Below are 23,450 nucleotides of genomic sequence, written 5' to 3'. Positions count from 1 at the left end.
TATGGCCCGCGGTCCAGGCGCGGTTTAATCATCGATTAAATCCTCGATTCGTCGCATCTCCATAAACATGAATTCTCGATCGCGCTCGCTCGCGATTAGGTATCTCACGTTCGACTTCTGCGGCGGATCTGCAAGTGTCGCCTTCGATATTCTTAGAGCCTAAGGGCAGGCATCGGAAGTTCCTCGAATCGATTAGCAAAGCTCGTAGGATCAATCGCGGCGCATTTGTCGCGCTAAGAGCCACGCGAGTAGTTGCTTTTTCTCGGCGATGGATCGCGGGGAGCCCGTTTTTCTTCGAGCAACAGTGATCAATGCGCCATTAGGACAAAGCGGCCCGAATGAAAAACAGAGGGGAGGGGGAGGAAAAGAGGCCGGGGGTTAATGTGTCTTAATGAGCTTCTGATACCTAAGCACCGCGTTCATTAATCTTCGCAGGGCCAGATGGACAACCGGTCTTCACTTTCGAGGTCTCGATATTATCGGCCGCTTTCGGTTTACATTTGTCACGTGGCACCGATCAGCGTAAAAACCTGACTGCAATTAACCCGTCGCTAGACCCAGCGGTTCCTGCTCGTTTCTTTTCGAGGGGACCGGCCTCGAGTGATCGATATAGCGACCCGCTCGATCATCTATCGTTCTCGCGTCGCTAATAAATTTCATTTGGAAACGGATGGACCCGCTATCAGGCCTGCGTTACTTCCGAGCGATACATTCCGGCTGGAGGCTCGAAAGGGGCGGTTAGTTTCATATTTCGCCAATGGAACCCTCCGCGAGCTCGTTTTCCCTTAATTTCCATCCACCTTTGTCCCTGGCTCCTGGTCTCTTGTTATTCTCCTTCGTCTCGATCGCCCTTTTCCTTCTTTCTAATTCCCCGCGGACCTTTTCTTCGTCCCTGGGACCATTGTCAGGCGACGTTCGCTCGAATGATTCGCGAATGATCGTGGTAATATCAATTTTTGGCCTCCCCTGATTGTTGTAATCATCCGACCCTCTGAGATGCTTGTTTCATAGGTCTCACGGCTGTTTTATGCTTCCATCGAAAATGGCTCTCGCCTGTTTAGGATATCAAAGTGGCCAGCGATCATGCTCTCGCCCTTTGGCCCTTCCATTCTCTCGGTCACTCATTTGCGAACTCGAGCGAACGACGTGGCGTGTTCCCGGCTCATAAATCATCTTTTCTCGCGCTATCGGTCGAATCTCGAGCGTTGTCAGCGTGCGTGTGCATGGTTCACCGCCGTTTCTTCTTTGACTTCCGCCAGGCCTGTGCTAGCACGCGGACCCGGGGCCCTTCAGTTCCCCATGCTTTCCCAAAGGATTTTTGAGAAATCTTGAATAATCGTCAGCAGTGTCATTTGTCGAGCTATTGTGAGGGATCAGGAGTTCATAATAAGCCTGTAACGCGCGTAACACTGATTCAACCACTGAAAAGGCTCGACGATTTCTAAAGATGTAATTTCCTCGAGAAAACTACTGGAGAAAAAGCAAGTTAATTTACGGCGGTGGAATTGCTTATTAAAATCCTGTGATTGCAAATGGCCAGGCTTTTTTCGCGACAGAAATTTACGGAATATTGCCGGGTTATAGCGGAGAGCGAAGAAAGTTTGAAAATTGTACTTGCAAGGAAATATTGTGATCCGCGTCGGCAGGGGAGAATCGAATACCGCGGGGCTGGCGAAGGAAAGGGTGCGGGAGGGTGTAAGCATGATTAAGGATCGAGCGAACAACGAGTATTGGCGGATCTTTACACGCTGCGGTCGCAAAAAAGACGCTCGAGCAGCAAAGTGTACGCCACTGCGAAGTTTGCCGTAGTTCTGCCTACGTTCGGGGTTAGCTTCGCGTCGAGGGGTGCCGGGGGGTTGGTTTGCACGGTGCAAGAAGGAGCGCGGCTGGTTGAGCCGAGAGGAACGAGAGGATCAAGAGGGTGGGCAGGGGGTGAAGGGACGCGACGCGAATTAAAATCAGGGAGGCTACGTTCGCCCGGTTATTTTGCCCGTTTTTGCTTTAATTTTGGTTTCTTCGGAAGCTCCGGTGGCTTGGAAACGCTGCGCTCGGAATTTTTCGACATTCCGGTCGTGGAATCGCCGTTAGAAAATTTCCCGCCGTATTCTCCGCACGCGTCTAGGCACTAATTCTAATTCGAATAGTTGCTGCCTCCTCCGCTATATCCGATTGCACGTTAAGCTCCTTTCGAGCTTATGTTCCGTTGATCCGGGACAATACATTTGGAAATCGATTTCACTCCCGCGGTTATCATCGATGGAGGGAGCGATCGGGAGCTCCTTCTCGGCGGATACTTTGCATCCGCCGAGATATCTCGCATCGGTCCCGACGACACGCGGTATTTGCTAACAGTCGTAACACGGCGGGCCTTGCCGTTGCGAAACCGGCGCCAGCTCTGCAAGCTTTGGGCTGCTGCGCGGCTCTGTGCAACGGCTTTTTCGCGAGCGTGTCGCGAGTGCACTCGGAGGGGTTCTAATCTGAACGTATAAAGAAATATTGCTCGGCCGCGGCCGTTCCGCTTCAACGAACTGAAACTGCACGCTGGTTTCTTTCGACCGAGCTTCGTCACGTTCCACGGAATAAAACGCAACCGAACCCTTTTCTCTTCGTTAGCTGAACGTCGATGCTTGACGCCGTGGCTCCTTTTCGCCGGGACTTTATCCGCGCTCCTTTCCTCCGCCGATTCCGGCGCAATTAAAAGCAAGAATTCGAGGACTTCCTCTTCCAATCAGTTATCCCGGGTTGAAACGTAACATTTGGGAATGCGGAATACCATTCACCTGGGCGAAGGCTGTCCGTGTACATTCTACGATCGTAGCCGTGTAATTTTCTCTTCTTTTATAAAAGGCGATAGCGAAGCGAGTCTTCGGTCGCCCGAAACAAACCGAAGTTTCGAGTGCTTTCTCCTCACCATACTTTCACAACGCGTTATCTTCTTCGGCGAAGTGAACGGTACGAGAATGACCAGCAAACGTCGCTACGGTTTCTAATAGCGAATCGTTAACGTCGAATCCAAGTTGCTGCGATTTTTAGGTCGGCTTTTATTTTCCATGCTCGCGCTAGTCGAAGGAAATGAAACTGCTGTATTGAATAAACGCCGGGCGTGCAGTTTGAACGAGTAGCAAATTGAAATCGTGATTAAATAAAATTGCCATTTCTCCCCGACCATCTATATACATACATATATTTCCCGCTTTTTGAATATCCATATGCGAATTGTTACGCATCGATTGATTGTTTAATTGTTTGCGGGCGAAATTTATTATTCGGTCGTTTCTACCGGCGAAGCTAATGCATGCCGCTCGCTAATAAACGATCGTCCCAATTTTAGTCGCAGATTTTTCACGAGCGGACCTTGAAAACCGTGCGCCCCGATGAATCCGAGTGTTCGGAGGCGTGAAACTTTTCAATATATTAATTCGACAACGCCCATGGTAGAATTTTCGTTCGCCCGGACGAAACGCCTACACCTAAGCTGTATAATTTGGCGAAAGCTCGGACTGCTTTTTCCAAAGAGAATAGCTCGATTTCGAGCCCAGTTGTGCATACAGTAGCTCTGTGACTTATCGTCCGGCGGAGGAACATTCATTTTCATCGGCGCACTTTGACGAATGCGAAACACACTATCTGACGTAGGACACGACGCTTTTTCATCGTGACAGATGACATCTCATTTACCTTCGCGTGTTCCATACATGGAAGTCGTTTCATTTCCCCATATTTTTGCCCGCCCCCTCCGAAATAATCGTATTTCGTCAACGCGATCACTCAAGACCTGTCCAGATAGGAAGGAGCCATGTTCTGCTATTCGCTGGCGCGAAACCCCTTAATAATCATTTCTCTTTATTCACTTCTAGCTTGTGGAACCAACAGAAAAGGGTTTCCGAAGGTTCCGCTTCTGTCCCGTGGCATCAAAGCGGTTTGAAATTTGAGCATTCCCCCGCGATGCACCTTTGGGACATTTATTCGGGCATAAAAGCGGCTGCGAAATTTTTAATAACGTCCAAGTCGCTCTGGTCGAAACTTCTAATTTGAAAACAAGCTCGCTCGCTCGCTAGTGGAACATTCGCACGGCGACTGAACATCACGGCCGGACGGTATTCATCGCGAAAATCTATATTGCGCGGCCCTGCAATTTTTCTACCTTCGCAACACGCCGCAACTCTGCGCGCTACTTTGAAAACTGCTCGTTGAAATTGTATAAATCCCCCGTAATGAAGCAGTGTAATAATCGCGTGCCCGGCGAGTCATGATGCGCGCTGATATTTCATAATCGAAAAGTTTAATCATTCTCACGACTCCCGTTAATCCAAATTTCGGCGGAGAAGTCCAATCAACCGTGAGCATTTCATTATTTATTCTCCCGACGATTAATTGCCGATTAATACAGAAAATATTCCCAACTGCTGGACGCTTCTTTGCGCTCTTCCGTAGAAAGCCATGCGCGATTTATATTCGTTGATTGGAAACGAGGCGAATTAGAACAGTGGACTGTACGACGCGAAGACACGAGCGAGCGCTCGATGGGAATTCAAGCGACGTCGCGATTGCAAATAAAAAAAAAACCGTGTAAGTTTACTCCCCTAATCGTGGATTCAATTGCGTGTCCTCGCGTCCGAGAAGGAGCACGGAAATAGGGAACGGAGACAAGCATTATCCCAGGGGGTAGTTCCTCCCCCGAACGAATCCTTCGAACGACGCTGTTTTTCCTTCTCTCGAGATCGTCAGGTACACGTAAGTAAAGGGCGGTCCCGATGTTTACGTAAAACTTTTCCTCAGTATGCCGCGATCCCGGGGGCCAGGGGCCAGGGGGTGGAAAAACGCGAACAACGCGGAAGGAGGGGTCGGGAAGGAGGAAGAAAAGGAAGACCAGGAGGAAGGGGGTAGAAGCTGAATGCTTGGCGAATTTTTGCCCGGTCAAAGTTATTCCGAAAATTACTCCGTAATGTCGCCCAGAAGGAATCTGTGTTTTCTACATTAGTTTAGTGGACAGGACGGAAAGATCGTTTTCGTCGTTGTCGCAATATCTGCCTCGTTGTACAGATTGGTTTCATTGTTGGACGGTCGGAATAATTTAAATGTTACCTCCAAGAGTACAAAACTTTCAATCACGAAACAGGACCACCACCCCCATTTCCCTCGCCTTTGTTCCCGCTGATCAGAGGCTCGACGAATAACCCGGTAGAGTTTGCGCTTTCAATTACAAAATACCCAGACGTTAGCGTGGAAAAATTCGAAATCGCCCGGGCGAAATATTCAGCTGGATCTTTGCGGGGGAAGACGAGAAAAATGCGAGAGGAGGTGGAGCGGTAGAAGGAAGGTAGCCGGAGGGAAGGTTGAGAACCTCGATGGGAGCCTGGGTAATAAAATGAGGGCCCCTGCTCTCCCCCGGGGGTGGGGCCCCCTCGATAACCCATATTGTACCCCCCATCCCTTGGTTCTCCCTCCCTGGCTCGCCCCTCTCGCCGCCGCCCCTGGCCGTATATACTCCGATCGGCCGGAACAGTTTTGTCCCAAGCCGACCGTCCAGAGAGGAATCTCTCGGCGTCTATCCGTAGGCCTCGGGTTTGCCCGAAATTTCTCAAAATTGGTGGCCATGTCCGCCGGAATTTTGCCGAATTTTCGATATATTCGTCGCTCGGATGCGCCGCCGTCTTCGACCCCGAATGGATTTTCGTAAGAAAATGCAGAGGTGGAGCGCGCCGACAATACTTTCCCGCCGGCGTATATACACGATCATATACCACCCCTAGTCTCCCCACACCCCCCTAACAACAGTAGGGTGGTACAGTCCGGGTGAAAAGCCGCTGGCAACCCCGGTCTGGTACAGGCTGCACAAAGAGCGACGCCCTGGCGGGCGAAAAATGGAAGGGAAAAAATGCAGCAGCCTCTGCAACACAGAGAGGGAGAGACAGAGAGATAGAGAGAGAGAGGAAGAGCGAAAGAGGAAGGGATGAAGAGAGGGAGAAATTATTGGCGGTGAATCGTTTCTGGGACGAGGACCGGGAACGATTCGTATAATACAAAGTGTGCTGGGTATTTTCCGTGTTTTTTTCCTTCCACCTCCCTCTTTTTTTTTAAAAATATTCTTTTTTCGAAAATCGATGCCGAAGCGGCGGCATTCCCGGGGCCGGGGGGTAGTGACGAAAAATTACGGGAAAAGGAGTCGTCCAGGATCGATGGCAGAAGATATATTTATTCGTCTCGCGAGTGGTGGTACTGGGATTGAGAGTTTGATACCTGCTAGCGCTGGAATTATGCTGGATTCTTTCTCGTTCTCTGCTGGAATCGAACCGGAATCGGAGAGGACTCGAGAAGAGACAACACCGATGATCCTCCTACCGGGACGATTCCTTTTTTTCTTCCCTTTTTTTTTGTTTAAGATATATTCGGTTTCCCCACGCTGTCTGCGTATTGCGCCACAACCAGTTCGAAAATTCTGTTTCTCCTTGAAAGTTTGACGATTCACAGAACAATTCGGTATGAATATCAGGAAATCGTTATCTTTGGCCCGCTTTTGGTGGAATCTATTCCGAGGGAAGATATTCGGAACAAAAGTCGAACGGTTTATCGAGCCGTGCAAAATAACATTTATTTTATAATGCGCTGCGATACCTACGCAATAGCCGATGAAACTGGATACATGGGAAGTGACAGAAAATGAACAACGTGACGGGCGAGATCCGCAGGGTGGCCATTGCTCTGAACAAAAATCGAACCGCGCTTACTGTTTTTTCTATTTTTCCAAATTTTCGGCCGCTCCAAGTCCTCCAGCCGACGACGAAATGCCTGCTCGCCCGCTTCCCTGTCGGCCCGGTTATTACGATGCAACGGCCGCCCGGATTTTCGCATTTTTTCCTCTCTCTGCAGGGACTACTTCGGCCTGGGACAAATTGAATTTAACTCCGGCTAATACGCTGGCTGAAAGAGCGCGTATTTCGTTGCTTTGTCCAGGCACATCGTGGAAATCAGCGATGATTTGTGTGTCTCTGGCGCCAGCCACGAACCTTCCACCCCCTTTTTTCCGCGACAGAGGGATCGAGATTGAATTTCTTGCGCGTTGTCGCACTTTTCCTCCGGCTATCGCCGCGACTTTTTGCTGCGGAGCGCAGAGTTTGCTCGTTTCGAAACTCGGGTCGTCTCCGTGGTTTTGAAGACGCGAGTTCTATAAGCCAAGATCCTCTTCCCGTCGCGTTCCTCCGACATACCGCTTCGCAGGAGCCTCCCTTCTGTTCGATCACCTCGATCCCCCGCGTGTTTCGATCGGCCGGGCCTTTCTCCGCTGATTTTAGCTCGCTATGGAGCCGCACGCTTGCCAGAAATATCAATTCGCGAGAGAGTGGCAACAGTTTGCTTGATTTGGCACGGCGCGAGGCTTACCGGTCCGAAATAAATCTTCGCCGGCAGCGCGGGGCTGCCCGAGCAGTGAACACCGATTGTCTGGTCGGACTTGACGCGCGGGTCAGCATTCTGATTCCCGTGGAAACATTCGAGTCGCATCCAGTTTGGATGGAACCTCTCAGATTCCAGACGATCTGCGCTCGCGTGCCCCGGCTCCGGAGCCTTTCGGACCCGCGGGGGTCGCGGTCGGTCTGAAAAGGAGGAGAATGGCGAGGACCAGAAGAGGGTGTCGAGGAAAGGACGAGACGAAGACAGAGGAAGGCCTACACTGGCCGCTGAATAACGCATGACTGTCTGGCTTGAAATTATAGCATTTTAGCCCCCTCTCAGTCGCAGCAACTACCCCTTGGCTCTGGCCTGCGCTCGTTTGCTGCGCTTTCATTCAATTATGCATCCAGCTTCACCCGCTCCCCGCGCCCCGACCTCTTATTATTATTTTCCCACGCGTGGCCTCGCCCCCGCCCGCCGTCTTTTCTCCGCCTGTGGAAACGATCGAACGTCACTGTCGCCGCGGGCTCCGCGAGATCGATCGTTAATCTCGCCGATGAGTAGCTTTTCCGCGCGTAACCAGGCGCGCTTGATCGCGGAAGCGCGCGGTTTCTGCGCGAGCAGTTCGAGGGCGAGCGGAATAATTAGCCGACTCGTGGAAACGCAGGCCTTGAACCTAGGGTACACCGGCCGACTACGATCGATGCTAATTCCCGTGGATTTTGTTGAGAAAACGCGCGACTTCGTTAACATAAAAGCCACGCCGTCGCATCCTGCGTGGCAAAACGAGGGAAAATGGTCCTGCGAACCTGTGCCTGGGAACGCCTGGTTTCCGAGCTGTGCAGCCGCCTCTTTTCTGGTTGCAGCGCTGCAGGCGCGCTGTCGTCGCGCCGCGAGCACGAAGAAGGGGCAGCGCTGTCGAAGGTGCGAGGCTCGCAGGGTGCTTTCCTCGTCGTTTTATCCGGCGCGATTGTGCCCGATTGAATTGTTGCAGAATGTTTTTACCGGCAGCGTTGTACTTAACAGTTTAACAGGAAGCTTATCGGCTCGCGCCTGTGTTCCATAGTTCAGGTTTTTGCGCGAGGTGACGAGCCACGGTTACGACGTAAAAATTTCAAGCGCTCCGTATCGACGCTATAAATATTCATGCCGCGACGAACGCCAATATATATGTAGAACAACACAAATATGCTCGCGAGCGACACGGTTGCACCGATGCACGTCAAGTTATATTCCAGCAGCTCGACCGTTCGCAATATCGCTCATTATTCCCGACGATTCTGCTCGTCCCGGTTTATTTGGAATTTGTAATTTACATTGGCTCGAATTTCTCCGGCGTAACCGATACGAATCTCCCTGCAAGCTTCGCGCAATCTTGCAGCCGCTGCGGAGAATTCGTAAACGAATGGCGGGTTCGACGACGGATGTTGCGAGTAATAGTTGGAACCCGAGAAGAAGGGCGCTCGCGTTACAGATACTCGGTTCGCCGATTACGACAATGATGTTTTCGAACTCGACGCCTCGCTTCGTTTGATATCTCTCCCCTGTCCAAGCACCTATCTGTAAAGTAATTTGTCAGGAAGCGCTGGTGATGATGAGATTTCGTTACGCTTTGTTTTCCAGGAAAGCGACAACCTCTGGTGGGATGCGTTCGCGACCGAATTCTTCGAGGACGACGCCACTTTAACCCTCACGTTTTGCTTGGAGGATGGTCCCAAGAGATATAGTAAGTTCGCCAAATGGTATTCCGAAAGAATACGCCGGGGATTTCGAAAGTATCCGGTGGATGGGTGGCGTGCGCGGTGCCGTACATGTTCTAAATAATAACGCGCCACCGCGTAGCAATTTTGCAGTCGGTGGATTTTAATGTCATCCTCTCTCCCTTCGCTCGTGAATGCGCGGTAACAACGTGATTACATGTCACATCGCGTCATCGCGCCGAGTACAAACGACAGTTCCGCGATGATGCGCATTACCGATGCAATAAGATGCACCGCGCGACGCGCTCCTCGTCCTTGGAGCAGAATTTTCTGATCCCAGGAAGGCGTCGTCGCTCACCGCACGTATCCGCGCGCGCCCGTACCTAGAGCACTATTTCTTTTCCCTTCTGTATCCCGCGTGTCGCGTAGTTATCGACCACCTTTTCCAAGGCGCTTTCGGTAAATAGCGAGTGACATCGTGCATGGCGATCCCAACGCGGCAACGCTCTTAATGAATTTCCCGACTGTTATGTAACGTTCGATGCCGGCGAGGAAGTACCGTCCAATTATCCTGGCGGCTGTTTAAAAATAAATTTGTCCGTGTGTTTTCAGCGATAGGCAGGACGTTAATACCTAGGTACTTCCGCTCGATATTCGAGGGCGGAGTGACGGAACTTTACTACAATTTGAAGCACCCGAAGGAGTCATTTCACAACACCAGCATAACCCTCGACTGTGATCACTGCGTTATGGTCACGCATCACGGAAAACCGATGTTCACGAAGGTAAGAGGATACACGTTTCGGGTTATTGAAGCTGGCGATGAACTGTCGAGAGCCTCCACTTCGCCCGCCGCAAGAATACTCGAACCCTGCTCTCTCCTCTAACGAACCAACCTTCATTATTGCACTATCAATTCAAATTTATCCACCGAAGAGACACGGAATCATGCTTCGGATCACACTGAACACCTGATTTAATGCGCTGCTCTTAGACCATATCACCAACTTCCTTTTCTTTCTCGCTATCGCGTTGCATTTCCACTGCGTTCCCTCGGAATCGCGCATCGAGACCTATTCAAACACTGTCCCGTTGACGCTGCTTAGAAAACGCTTCCTCCTTGCTACTATCTCTATACCTCTATCTAGTCTAGTTGACGTCGAGCTTGTTTAAGTTTATTCACCAGGAGCGCGCGTGTGTTGGTTGGCCAGGTATGCACGGAGGGTAGATTAATATTGGAATTCACCTTCGACGACCTTATGAGGATAAAGTCGTGGCACATGTCGGTGAGGACGCACAAGGAGCTGGTGCCTAGGTCGGTGGTCGGTATGCAGCAGGACCCGACGATGCTCGAGCAGCTCAGCAAGAACATCACCAGGCAGGGCATCACCAATTCCACCCTGAACTACCTTAGGGTACGTACACGTTATCCCTCTGCAATTCGAGCTGCCAGCCACGCTGGCTTTACGAGTCCAACCGGTTCATTCAAATTGTCAACTGGCTTAACTGTCGCACCAGCTTCGTTAGAATCGTCCACCTAGCTAATTATATCGCTCTTTTCATCTGGAATATCGATTCACGCTAATTCCATGCCGAGTATAATGAACGGCGGATCGTCTACTAAGCCGTCGATAGAAACGTATCGAGCGCAAAAGGGCTAAATGTGGCATGGCTAGCGAGGAGATCGGCCTCGCGAAAGTACGGGCCGAGTATCCGGGTTACGATCCACCTTCTTTCCACGCTCGGAAGCGCTTTCACTCGCGCGTATCGTTGCTCTCTGCTCGCTGAAACGATTGTTGTGTCGTTAATCGAAAGCCGTCGCGGGAACACGCTCGACTACATCGTTAGATTACGGGAGGAATTTGGATATTTCCAGCCGTCCCAAAGCGGCCCCGAGTTTTCCGTGAATTTATCTCCTCGCGCGTTACATTATTAATTGCGCGGCGAATCTGTCCGAAATATCCGGCGGTCTGATCGATTATTAAGTAAAATCGCATCAAAGTTGGTAAAATTTCAGCTGCCCAGACACACTCCTCCCATCCAATCACGCGCCAGCAATTATTTTAATTATCATCATTATGATATAAAGGCTGTCGGGAGATTGCGCGCTTACGAGGACGGTAGTAATAATAATGTAAAATAGATTTCAGTTTTGTTACGGGCGTAACGTAAACGAAATTTAATTTGCTCCGCGAGCGACGCGCGCGGGTGCGCGTCACGCGGATATATTTTAGGAAGTTTATTTTCAACCGTGTGCACGCCGTATATGATAATTTTCATATTAATAGCGCGCGTAAGTTCCCTGTCAAAGTTGCGTTCGATTAAATAACAGTGGCGTTTATTTGGAATTCGAGCGAGCATCGTCGGCCTTTCGGTGGTGTGGAAGAAGGATCGGTGGCCCAATACGGCGGCAGTTACTGATAAAGGATTCTGTGGCCGTTATTTGCAGTTATGCGTGATCTTGGAGCCGATGCAGGAGCTAATGTCGAGGCACAAGGCGTACGCGTTGTCACCGCGGGACTGCTTGAAGACGACCTTGTTCCAGAAATGGCAGAAGATGGTCGCCCCGCCGGGTAAGAGAGGTAGACGAACAGTTGCTTTACATGAGAAGCACCAGCCAGTGGAGCCAAACGGCCGACCAGTCTACCGCAGGATTTGGTTTTTGATCGGGAAACGACGGGTACTCGCCGTCGACTCGTTGTCGCGTCACCAATCTCGGTTCCAATCGTTTTCTACGACCGGGGCTCGCATTCTCTTCCCGTACCCTACCCTGCCGTGTAATTGTTTGCACCGAAGAGCTAGGGTATCGTGCTAATGACCGTCTGTGTTCTTTTAACGTTGATCCTGAGGTGCTAATGGTCCAGGTGTGTGCGATGTAAATCATTTGTCGCGTTACCGTTTAGGAAGAGGTAATCGTCGGAGTTGCTTCGCCGTTGCCTACGAGAGGTCTCCTTATCCTGGGGAACGAAGGAGGCATTCGTGAACCGATTCGTTCCGCTCACGAAAACGTAGAGTTTCCGCGGAATCGTGTGATTTCAAGTTTGACGGACGTTGGCATTGCGTGCGCCTTGAGCAACCGAAGCGCCTCTTCTCGCGGTCTTATCTCCCGTTTTTATCATGCGTATGCGTGTACCGCGTTTCCTGCCAACCCTCCTCCTCCTCCTGCCTGCGATTCAAGGTCAACGAAATCATGGAACCGAGCTTTTGTACGAAGAACCGGGGTAACTTCGATGCAATGCGTGTTTCTCTGTAAAGATCTTACGTGAGTGCAGACTCCTCCTTAGTAGCTTTTGATGGAGAAAGAGACAATGTATACACATCTATAGAGACGTAAATCTATCCTATCTGTCTACCGATGCATGCATGCTTGTGTGTGTCAGAGACCTTTGATGCGAAGAAAGGTCCAAAGCTGGGTAGCGGTCTGAAGTTTCTTAGCGCGCTGCTACATGGCTAGCGTTGTTGCACGCGTCTGAACCCGATGGTCCAACGCGAATCTGTTCTTGCAGAGTCCCAGAGGCCACCTAGCAAAAGAAGAAAGCGGAAGGGCAGCACGTCGGGGCCGGGAAACAACGCGCCGCCCGCGCCCAGCAAAAAGAGATCGCCAGGGCCTAATTTTCCTCTGGCGTCACAGGTGAGCGTTCATCGAGAGGGCAGCCGGACGGGATGTTCCGTTGTTTGTAAAAGATTGGGAGAGTGGAATGGCGGGGAAAGGGAAATAGTATAAGGTCTACGAGGTTACGTTGACGTTCCATTGCTGATTTGTTATCTCCGCAGGACGTGATGGTCGTGGGTGAGCCGTCGCTGATGGGTGGCGACTTTGGCGACGAGGATGAACGGATAATCACAAGGTTGGAGAACACGCAATACGACGTAGCGAATAGCTTGGACCCGCACAGTCACGACACGGCGGGTGGACCACCTCCGCATCCTCACCAGTTCCACTCGGAACCGACACCGGGGAACTCTTGGCCACCAGATCGCGGTCCTGGACCGCCACAGGGAGGGCCTGGTAGTCAGGTAATTATCCGTTCAACTGAATTGATTCGGCGAGACACGGTGCCTTCTTCGTATGCCTCGTGTTTAGGACAATCGTAATATCTCCCAGTTTCTGTCGTTGCATCTCCTGGTAGTGAACTATGCCTTACGATGACACTGTGCCTTACTCCCACGGTCCATCGTCAGACCATGCGCAATACCCCCCGAATTCCTACCGTTCAGTTCAGCTACTGAAGTTGATTGAGACACAGTGCCTTCTCCATACAGCCCATGTCTAGACCAAGTGTAATGTCCCCCACACCCTACCGTTCACTCCTGATTACGAGCTTGAAGCCTGAAGGCCCGTGACAAAGGAAGATCGAGGATGATCGCGAGTGTGGCGCGTTTCAGGGAGTACAAGGCGGTCAGGGGGGCGCGGCAGCAGGTGTACAGGGGACGCAGGACGCCAGTCAGCAGCAACAAGACAAGAAGAGCCCCGCGGTGAGCCAGTGAGGCCAGGAGTCCCCGCGCCCCCCCACCAGGGGGCGACGGGGGCGCAGGCCCAAGAACGTGGCTCCCTAGCGGGGCGAGAACCCTAACCTCCCCGGCGCCTACTTGGCCTCGTTTGGCTCCCAGGCCAGCAGGCTGTCGCACCTTGGCGTACACTCACTGGCCTGTCATCAGGCTGGCCTGTCGAGCCATCACTCGGAACAGCAGCACGTGCAACTAGGCCACGCCGCGGCCGCCGCCACCGCCGCAGCAGCCTCCATGGGGATGGAATCCTCGGAGCTGGTGGCGGTGGCCCACTATCAGGCGCAACACCTTCAGCGGCAATTGTTGGCCGAGCAGTCGGGTCCAGCAGGCACGATGCTGCCGCCGGCTGCTCAGCCTGCTGGTGGAGGCTTGACGCAGCCGCTCCAGCAAGGGCAACAAGCTCCTCAATCTCAGGGCCAGGACCCGCTGCAGAGCTTGATGCAGCAGCTGATCTGTCTGCAGCAGATCGAGTATTTTCTCGCTCAGCGTGGTCACAAGTGATCGTCCGTCTGTGGTCGGTTATCGTGGGAGGGAGGGTGTACGCGACGAACTCGTGGACGTGCCGAAGAGTTGTGCGCGCCTGGGCCCAGTAGAGTTCAGGAGGAACGATGCTCTGTACGACGATCTAGTGCGCTGTGACCGACCGTGGGTGCTCTCGAGGCCGAGGATGGACGCACGCGTTCCCGTTCGAGCTTTTTACCCGTCTCTTGTGGTCCTTGAAGGGGTGAGGGGAGGGCGCGCGGTGTCTCCGAGTCGGCCGAGCCGAACGAACCGAGATTACACATCTGGGACACCGTCGCGAGCATCTCGTGCCGGCCTCTCGGAGCCGGGGGCCGAGCGTTTAGCGTGTGATAAAACATTATGTCAAAAGGGACAACAAGTATAATAAAATAGAAGAAGGAAGATTGACTGGAGGTGAAACGTTTCTCGGGGGAAAACGAATCGAGTCGAATCGAATCGAGTCGAGTCGAGTCCAGTCGAGTCGAATCGAGCCGAATCGAGTCGAATCGAATCGAAATTGAACGTAAAACGGTACGCAACGCGCTGCGGCAGAGACGATCATTCGCTCTGTAGCGAGCTGTGAATGAATCTCTATCCGTCAACAGTATTGATATAATTAAAATAGAATAATAAATGAATATAAATGAAAAAAATATTGTAAGAGGTATATGGTAAGTACGACGTATTGTGCAAACGTATGCGAGATTAGCAGAGTGTGGTATGATGTCGAACACAGTGGTTGAGGGATATCTGTGGGGTGGTGCGAGAGAGGGAGAGAAAGAGAGAGACAGAGAGAGAAAGAAATAGAGGAAGAGCGAGAGCGTGAGGGAAAGGATGTGGGTGTGCAAGAGGAGCGGGATGATATTCTCTTAGACTCGACGATTTTTCAAGCGCGGAGCCAACGATTGAACGCCAACGCACAGGCCCTCATTACCCATAAATGTCAGATCCTTGTAACCCTTTAGCCCTCTACTATTGTTATTAAAATATTTACGACGGCAAGGCGAGGCCACGAAAAGGAAGAGGAAGGGGGAGGAAAGTAGCTTGCAAATCAGACGTAAGTTGAACATTTTCATCATACAGGCATTGTTTATCGGCGGAAAGGGAACTATTCGTCCCTCGTTGCGCACTTGAAGAGCGCATTCTTGCCCTTTATCGCATAGCACAGCGCGTACCCACGTCCGATCATCGTGTCAGCACCTTTTTTTTTCTTACGGAATAGTAGTTTCCATCGCACCGGTGTGCATGTGCTTTCTTCGTCGCGGCGCGAGTCGCCAGAGACAATTTATTACTCAATCGTGCGCGTTCGCGATGATTAGACTCACACATATCCGCGCGCGAGTTGATCGAGGGGGGAAGGAAAGAGGGGAAAGGGAGAAAGAGTGAAAGAGAAAGAGAGAGGAAAACATCAACAAGGCACGATTACGTACACTATGAATCATTCTAGTATAAAGTTCCTTGCGCTTTACGTTTCTACATGATATATATGTGTATAATATGTTCCTCATTGTGTATGCTTATATACGTTTGTTCCTATTTTTGTATTAATCCTCGTGATTCGTTGTGTTCTCTTCCTTCGTTGTTCAACGCTCTCGGAGCCAAGGCAGAACGGGGCATTATATAATATGCGTTATCGAGCATTTTTCAAAGCGCTCCACTCGAAACCTCGTCGCGTCAGACCTCCTTCGAACCCGAACGTTCCCTTACCCAGTCCCCAGCCTCTCCTCTGGATACCGAACAGGCGAGGATTTGTTGGTACCCTAAACCTTCTTAATTGTAAGAAACGAGCATCGGTCTAGTTGTATATCGTAACGCGTATACATCACACACGACACACCTATTTATTAGTTTCTTCCCTCGACTGGTGCCACCACGAGTACACGGCGTTGGTACGAGCTCTGCTTCGATTCTGTCGTTCGAATAAACGATATCCTACCCTGAAACCGCTTGGAACACATTCTGCGACTTCGAACCCGACCCCTCTCAGCCGTGCGAGTTGGAAATAAATTTTGCCTCCTTTAATACTCTCGAGGGTTGTTCGAACGACGATCTACTCTGAGTGGATCCCGTTGCTCAGCCTCCAGGATTCCTCGTAGACGTTGAACAATCCCAGCTCGACCTGGTAGCACCCCCGGGTACCAAAGCGACCCTCCCGAGTGAACTCTAGGAAACTCTTGGAAACGCACTCGCTGTTGTTTCGCTTTCTAAAACGAACCGTAGAAACCTGCTACCCGGCGGGATGATCGAAAGTACCTCCTAGGCGTGCCACAGTGACGTCCTCGGCGACTAGTGCCCGAAACGGGGCGCGTATAGCACTTCACCGTGGCACGCTGGATCCTGCTGAGTGCCTCGCGTTCGCATCCACGACACACGCTCATCAGCGAGGGCTTTGCTAAAAGAGAAAGTAGGTACAGTGAGGATTCCCCTGTCGATTGGTCCGTCGTCTGGGACACTGGGGATCAGAGGGGAGGGCACGAACGTCGGCGTTTCATCACGTCCATGAACTCTGCGCTTTTGGGTGGTTCCACTTTGGACACGCGTCTCAGTGGAGGATAGGAACTTTTCGAATATGTACAAAGTCATCCATATACACGCACCGACACTGTCACACAGGCGAGCGGAACACGGAGAAGGGCGCGCCACCCCCTCCGCGCAAGGTCCCTCCTCGTCCTTTCGATCTCGAAACGTTTCACCGTTGACGATGACTGCAGTCAGCTCGCGAGAGGACGAGGAGGACGTTGACGAGTCACGCGGAGAGGGTGCACGCGGAGCGAGTCACGCGCATGGCACACACCGTTCAGAGATCATTCACAGACAGACACACACGTACAGTTGCAACTACAAATCATTTGAATTAGATAGATAAGCTACGCGTGAAGCCAGTACAGTCCCACGGCGTGAGAGTGTGCGAAGGAAAGTGGCGGGAGAGCGGGGGTGGTGTTTCGTACAAGAGAGCATGACTGACGCGCGATGAACACAAGTGGCAAGAAAGAAAGATATGTGCGAGCGTGTGCGAGTTGAGGGAGAGAATGAGAGCAAGAATGCGGATATACGAGAGATAGAGAGAGAAAGTGAGAGAGTGAGAGAGAGAGAGAGGGAGAGGGAGAGAGAGAGGGAGAGAGAGAGAGGGAGAGAGAGAGAGAGAGAGAGCAGGACTAAATGATTATTTCGACACGAGCATGCGGTGGGTTTTAGGATAAATGATCTATTGACAAATGTTGTATATTATTACGAATTATAATGACACTATTATAATTAATTAATTAATTAATTAATTATTATACCCTAAATAATGTGAATTGAATTTAAACGGCAAGATGGAAAGAGGAAAATACACGAGGGAAATGGATAAAGTAAATAGGGTGAGAAATTTTTAATTGTTAGCGAGAAAAGCACACACGGCGCCGCAGGATAACAGACTAGGTTGAAGCTCTGGACGCAGGTCGATTCGATCAGACTCTCGTGATACGGTTTTCTCGGATGATAGAAGTCGAAATGAGACGAGGGAACGGAGGAGGGACTCGAAGACCGAACGTCTCGCCAATCGTAAGCGCATCGGCCGACACTCGATGGGGCCGAATGATTTTCCTACGTTTAAAGATTCTTCTAAACTTTCAACACTCGCGAGTCTTGCTTTCGCAAACGGAGACGATAGCTTTTCTGACTGTAAATAGACCAGGCGAGAGTGTCGCTTGCATCGGAATAGTCGAGTGCCCGAGGAATTCTGGCGATGCCTTACGAGAATGCGCGATGCAGCCAAGACGTGGCGAGGCACGGACCGATTCGTTTCCAGTTCGATAGACTTTTTCTTTTTTTGCGATACAAGATTTATCGTAATGCAAGCGAGCCAAGATCGAGAGAGATTGCAGACTGTCCACGTTGTACGTACGAAGAACTGGAAGGAAGTCCTTGCCACCTCGTGGCCGTCCTCGTTCAGGTGGTCGACGAATCATACAAATTAGTTTTTAAAATTTGTATAAAAAAAAAGGCAGTGGACACGGCGAGGCGAATAACGACGATTAATATTTAACGGTCACCGTGAAAGTATCCGATCATTGAATAAAAAGGGTTCTCGAGAAAGGGGGAGTCGCGCTAATCCGCGAGGTATCCGTGCTCCTCGTCGATTCCTCGGTATCGATCGATTAATTCTGTGTCTTCTGACCCCTTGGTATTCTGCTGAAAGATGAACGATGAAAGACGAACGAAAATACTCCAGAACTCGTAAGCTTCAATGTAACAGACAGAACGAAGAACATTGGTCACTTTATATCCTTAAAGGCAGTGTTTCCTTTCTCCCTTCTATCCCGCTCCAAATTTTATGTAAAACATGTGAAATACTTTCCGAGATATTGGGATTTAGAATGGGGGGAATATCGAAGGAGATCTTTATCGCGTATTCAGAAACATACACCTGGGGACATTGTTTTATATTTTGGTTAACATTTCCTTAGCATAATCCACCTTTGTTGACGAATTTTTACCAATACAGACTTGTAAATCTTTATTTAGATCTCCCGTTTTCACATACGTTGAACTTGAAGAATCCTAAGCGCGCAAAACGATTTTCTTCCCAAGAATCATCAGCGTCATCATCATCGCTCACGCGAAGACCACGAGAGCCGTTCGATCGCTAATCTCCCGAAAGGGGGGACGATGTAAAAAGAAACAGATCATTTCCTTCCGTCCACGGCAACTATATGGAAGCGTGATATCATTCGAGAACACTTCGGTCCTGAGTCAGAAAGGTCCCAAGTAGATTTTGGCTCAGGGATAAGCAGGTGTGACGCACTCAAAAGTGTTATTTGCGGCCTTTGGACTGAGTAGCCGAATCTCAAACGCATACAAGGAACCCTTCTTCCTTCTATCCTGGAACTCGAGCTCAGATCAGCAACGAGAACAAGGAGGTAAAGAGGATCGACGAAGCGATTTACGTGATCCTGGCTAATTAGTGTTCAGCCCCTGAATCCGATTATCGGTCCGCAGAAGATGGTATTCCGAGCAATTGTTGGCGCACGGTTAGTCCTGTGTAAAATGCTGAGAAGAGTAAAAGAGGAGAGACGTGGCGTGGCGACTGTTTGTCGACACGGCGAGCAACTTGCGGCGGCTTATCGTCGTTCCAAGTTCAGAGGACCGAATCCTCTCGCTTTTGTCCCCAGAGCTATTCGAAACGGAGTCGAACTTCTCTGTCCCTGGTTCCTTTTCGCGTGAAGCAACGCCTGTCCATCTGGATAGTCTGTTTTTCCAATACGTCGGCGGACACGTTGCGCGACCATCTTCGCCAATTAACGATCAATGGCAAGGCGAGCGTAGCCCCTCGTGTCTTGTTCTTCGAATGCTTCGTCGAGGGTTTAGAAAACTCAACTTTCAAGCCTGTATAAACCTATGTAATAGCAGTCGCGACTCAGGTACGTTCTAGTAATGCAAAATGGCCACGTGTTGGGGAGCAGTTGCCGTTCGGCTCTACTTTGGAGAAGGCAAGTTAAGGCGGCTTGTTTTAGTAATACGGGGGTAGAAACTGTGCGCAGGAGACTCTAGAGAGATTTGCGAAGGATGAGTACGTTTATTTATTGGGATATTTAAAGCCTGCATTAACGGTCCACCTCCAAAGTAGGGCTAACAAGGCAGCCATCTCAGAACTATTCAAGTTTACTTCAACTCCATACCGAGGATACGAATGTCTATGTAAATTGAACAGGAAAACGAGCACAGTTTTCTACGCGATGTTCTTCTGACAATCCAGTTGCAGAAAGTAGATGAGATAGTCGGGACTCGAGGGGTTAACGATGTAGAAACGAGACGAATGAATGTGAAAGGTGAAAAGGTTGTAGACGAAGGTACCGGATGCACGGCTAGACGAGCCGTTCATTCATCTGTAAATATCCTGTCCTCTGAATTTGGTACTAATCCGTGCCTGTGTGGTCGGTGTGAAAGATTTACTTGAGATTCTTGATCAGCGTGTCGGTCGATCGCTACCACTGGACCAGTCTTGAGCGGCGAATGTGCACCGATATAGTGTATAAAAGAAGAAAGGAACAAAAGAAAACAAAATATTAGCGAATTAGGGACGATTTAAAAAAAAAAATGAAATAAACGCGATCAAGGAGTAAATTACATGTTTACCCCGAGTGGACATGGGCCAGCTCGGTATATTATATTAATATACATTCAAAGTTGGCCCATCGCCATGACCAATGGAAGTAATAAAAGGGGGAGAAATGGAGAAGAAGCAGCAAACAAAGAAAGAAACAAACAAATGAAAAAAAAATTGTCATCTAATTACATTTTTACGCACTCCAAATTTTTATCCTCGTCATTTGTATCATAGCGACATGTGTTTAAAGAAGGATCCACATTATATGTATGTAATCAAAATTGTAACTGACAAAACGTTAATAAAAAAATGATATTCGAGCCACCGCCTACGATTCCCCCTCCGGCTACTTTCTTTATGTTGGTCTTGTTGGATATTTCACATTTTTACTTGAAATTTAACTTCGTTAAACAGTAAGTAACGAAGGAGCTCGAAATTCGTTAGTTCAGTATTTAATATTTACTGTCGAATTCTATAAATTTTCTACCATATAAAGTGCTGAAAACTTTCGTCTCTCAATTCTATTATTTACTTTTAAGACATTACAGATGTCCTTACATGTTTCGTTATTTTGTGAGATTCTCAGAAGATATGTCAGCATCTAGTATGACCGATTGTTGCAACCTATTAACGTTTCTTGATAATGTAGTATTTTTTTTATAATTCATTAACCTTCGGCCGATATTCTCTGTATTACCTTGTTAGTTCTACCACGTTCCACTTTTTACCTTCTGAGATTCTCATAAGATACGTCAGCATCCAATGTGCCCGTCTGTTGCGACTGATTAACGTCTCTTGATAATATAGTATTTGTTTTATAATTCATTAACCTGCGGTCGATATTCTCCGTGTTACCTTGTTAGTTCCTCTACGTTTCACCACAGACGAGGTATAGAATAGACCTATCACCTTATGGGACTTCGTGTCGCCACCCAATCTGTGTTACCGACCCATAATTTCAGGACTGTATTTAGCGACCTCTGTTCATGAACAGCGTCCAACTCAGCAACTACTCTGAAATGTGTTGAAATGCTGAAAGGTGGGTGCGTACTTATATATTGTCTATCGCTCTATCCTATACTTCGTCGATGTTAGTAACTAAGAGAGAAACAAGTATGTCACTTATATTTTTCCAAATATTCCCGTAAATATTCATTTACACCAAGTTCAACTAAACTGTATTTATGTGATATGTATAAGCATTAACATTAATGTATCAAAGGATTAAATATGCAGAATAAAAGAGAATTCTTTCGGCGTAGAAAATCATTTGCAAATCCAAGGCCAAATGTTACTAATTGCTTGATATCTCGAGTTCTATCAATCATAGTTAATAATAATTTATACTGGGGGGTTAGTGTAAATGTTGTTAATATTATTTGTCACAGCAATAGCCACTGGAATGGATATTTTAGCCGAAAATCCATTTTTGCCGAAGAATTCGCTGGATTTCGCAATTGTAACTAACCGTCGACCTTGTTTTGATCGGGGGACATCATTCCTCGAAGTCTACATAAGGAGCTCACAGATCTTCATGTACTCAGTCGTCGTCGGTCCTCCGGACTTGAAGGACCTCCGGGAACCCTGGAGCTGCCGAGCCACCTGGATCCACTGGACTTCCTGGGGACCTGGTCAGGGGTTCAACCCTGGTTCTTCCTCCCCCTCCCCCTGGAGCTGCCGAGCCATCTGGATCCACTGGACTTCCTGGGGACCTGGTTCTTCCTCCCCCTCCCCCGGAGCTGTCGAGCCACCTGGACCATTCGGAACTGCTGAACTTGCTGGGGACCTGGTCAGGATTTCAACCCTGGTTCTTCCCCCAGCCTCTCGCCCCTCTAGCCTGGGTTCGTTTATTCGCTTGATGCTGATGAAATTTTGGGGTTCGGTAAGTCATTTAAAATTTTATTGTTTTGCGAATGTCAAATCTGATTTCTTCGGTCGTTTTCCATCATCTGTCCTATTTCCATGCATACTTTCGAGAATTTTGCGCGAGTCGTTCTATTTTGTGTATTTCTTCGATGGGTTTGCATGATTTATTTTATTTCATGCATTTCTTCGATGGGTTTAAATGATTTATTTCATTTTCGTGAATTTCTTCGATGGTTTTCTCTGATTCATTTCATCTCGTCGATGTCTTCGATGGTTTTCCCTGATTCATTTCATGTCTTCGATGGTTTTCTCTGATTCATTTCATCTCGTCGATGTCTTCGATGGTTTTCCCTGATTCATATCATCTCGTCGATGTCTTCGATGGTTTTCCCTGATTCATTTCATCTCGTCTATGTCTTCGATGGTTTTTTGTGACTTCTGTCACTCTGTCATGCATCTCATCGATGGGTCTACATTCTCTGCTCTTTCCTTCAAGTACTTATCTCTGCGGTGGTTTTGCATGCTCGTGCGTGCTCTGCTGTTGGTCGAAATTATCTCGATCGTCTCCAACTCAATAAGCTTTTCCTTAATTTCTTTCCAGGCCGACCACACCGTTACTAACATATAGTAGTTGATTGTTTCAGCTTTTCAGGTTCACCGTTACTCGGGGAATGGAGTTAATAACACGATATATTTAAAAAGAAACTAGTGAAAAGTGATATAGTGAAAAGTGATATAGTGAAAAGTGATATAGTGAAAAGTGATATAGTGAAAAGTGATATAGTGAAAAGTGATATAGTGAAAAGTGATATAGTGAAAAGTGATATAGTGAAAAGTGATATAGTGAAAAGTGATATAGTGAAAAGTGATATAGTGAAAAGTGATATAGTGAAAAGTGATATAGTGAAAAGTGATATAGTGAAAAGTGATATAGTGAAAAGTGATATAGTGAAAAGTGATATAGTGAAAAGTGATATAGTGAAAAGTGATATAGTGAAAAGTGATATAGTGAAAAGTGATATAGTGAAAAGTGATATAGTGAAAAGTGATATAGTGAAAAGTGATATAGTGAAAAGTGATATAGTGAAAAGTGATATAGTGAAAAGTGATATAGTGAAAAGTGATATAGTGAAAAGTGATATAGTGAAAAGTGATATAGTGAAAAATGATATAGTGAAAAGTGATATAGTGAAAAGTGATATAGTGAAAAGTGATATAGTGAAAAGTGATATAGTGAAAAGTGATATAGTGAAAAGTGATATAGTGAAAAGTGATATAGTGAAAAGTGATATAGTGAAAAGTGATATAGTGAAAAGTGATAGTGAAAAGTAATAGTGAAAAGTGATCGTGCAAAGTGACAGTGAAAGAAGACATCTAAGGAAGCCTAGGCTAAT

General features: G+C 48.7%; 2 protein-coding genes across 8 annotated transcripts in view; both read left to right on the top strand.

Annotated features, from left to right (window-relative positions):
- Chi (LIM domain-binding protein 2 Chi) overlaps positions 1-20,510 on the top strand; it is a 103,004-nt gene extending 82,494 nt beyond the window's left edge. For 2 of the 7 annotated variants that reach the window (XM_076825289.1, XM_076825287.1), the window contains exons 3-9: positions 9,013-9,115; positions 9,702-9,874; positions 10,301-10,504; positions 11,539-11,671; positions 12,596-12,720; positions 12,864-13,106; positions 13,476-13,793. In XM_076825289.1, coding sequence (XP_076681404.1) covers positions 9,013-9,115; positions 9,702-9,874; positions 10,301-10,504; positions 11,539-11,671; positions 12,596-12,720; positions 12,864-13,106; positions 13,476-13,577 — 1,083 coding nt within the window. In that variant the 3' untranslated portion in view covers positions 13,578-13,793. Of the gene's footprint in view, positions 1-9,012; positions 9,116-9,701; positions 9,875-10,300; positions 10,505-11,538; positions 11,672-12,595; positions 12,721-12,863; positions 13,107-13,352; positions 13,794-18,608 lie in introns of those variants that run through there. The other 5 variants (XM_076825293.1, XM_076825292.1, XM_076825291.1 and 2 more) reach the window with 4 other exon arrangements.
- On the top strand, positions 13,799-20,510 carry LOC143375813 (uncharacterized). Its single transcript, XM_076825310.1, has one exon. The coding sequence runs from the start codon at positions 13,833-13,835 to the stop codon at positions 14,097-14,099; it is 267 nt and encodes an 88-aa protein (XP_076681425.1). The 5' UTR covers positions 13,799-13,832; the 3' UTR covers positions 14,100-20,510.
- Positions 20,511-23,450: the final 2,940 nt, after the last annotated feature.

This window comes from Andrena cerasifolii, chromosome 13 (assembly GCF_050908995.1).
Source record: "Andrena cerasifolii isolate SP2316 chromosome 13, iyAndCera1_principal, whole genome shotgun sequence".
Lineage (NCBI taxonomy): Eukaryota > Metazoa > Arthropoda > Insecta > Hymenoptera > Andrenidae > Andrena > Andrena cerasifolii.
This window is presented reverse-complemented; position numbering and strand designations above follow the sequence as displayed.

Coding starts and splice junctions, on each gene's coding strand:
- LOC143375813 (XM_076825310.1), top strand. CDS start 13,833: ATGGGGATGGAATCCTCGGAGCTGGTGGCGGTGGCCCACTATCAGGCG.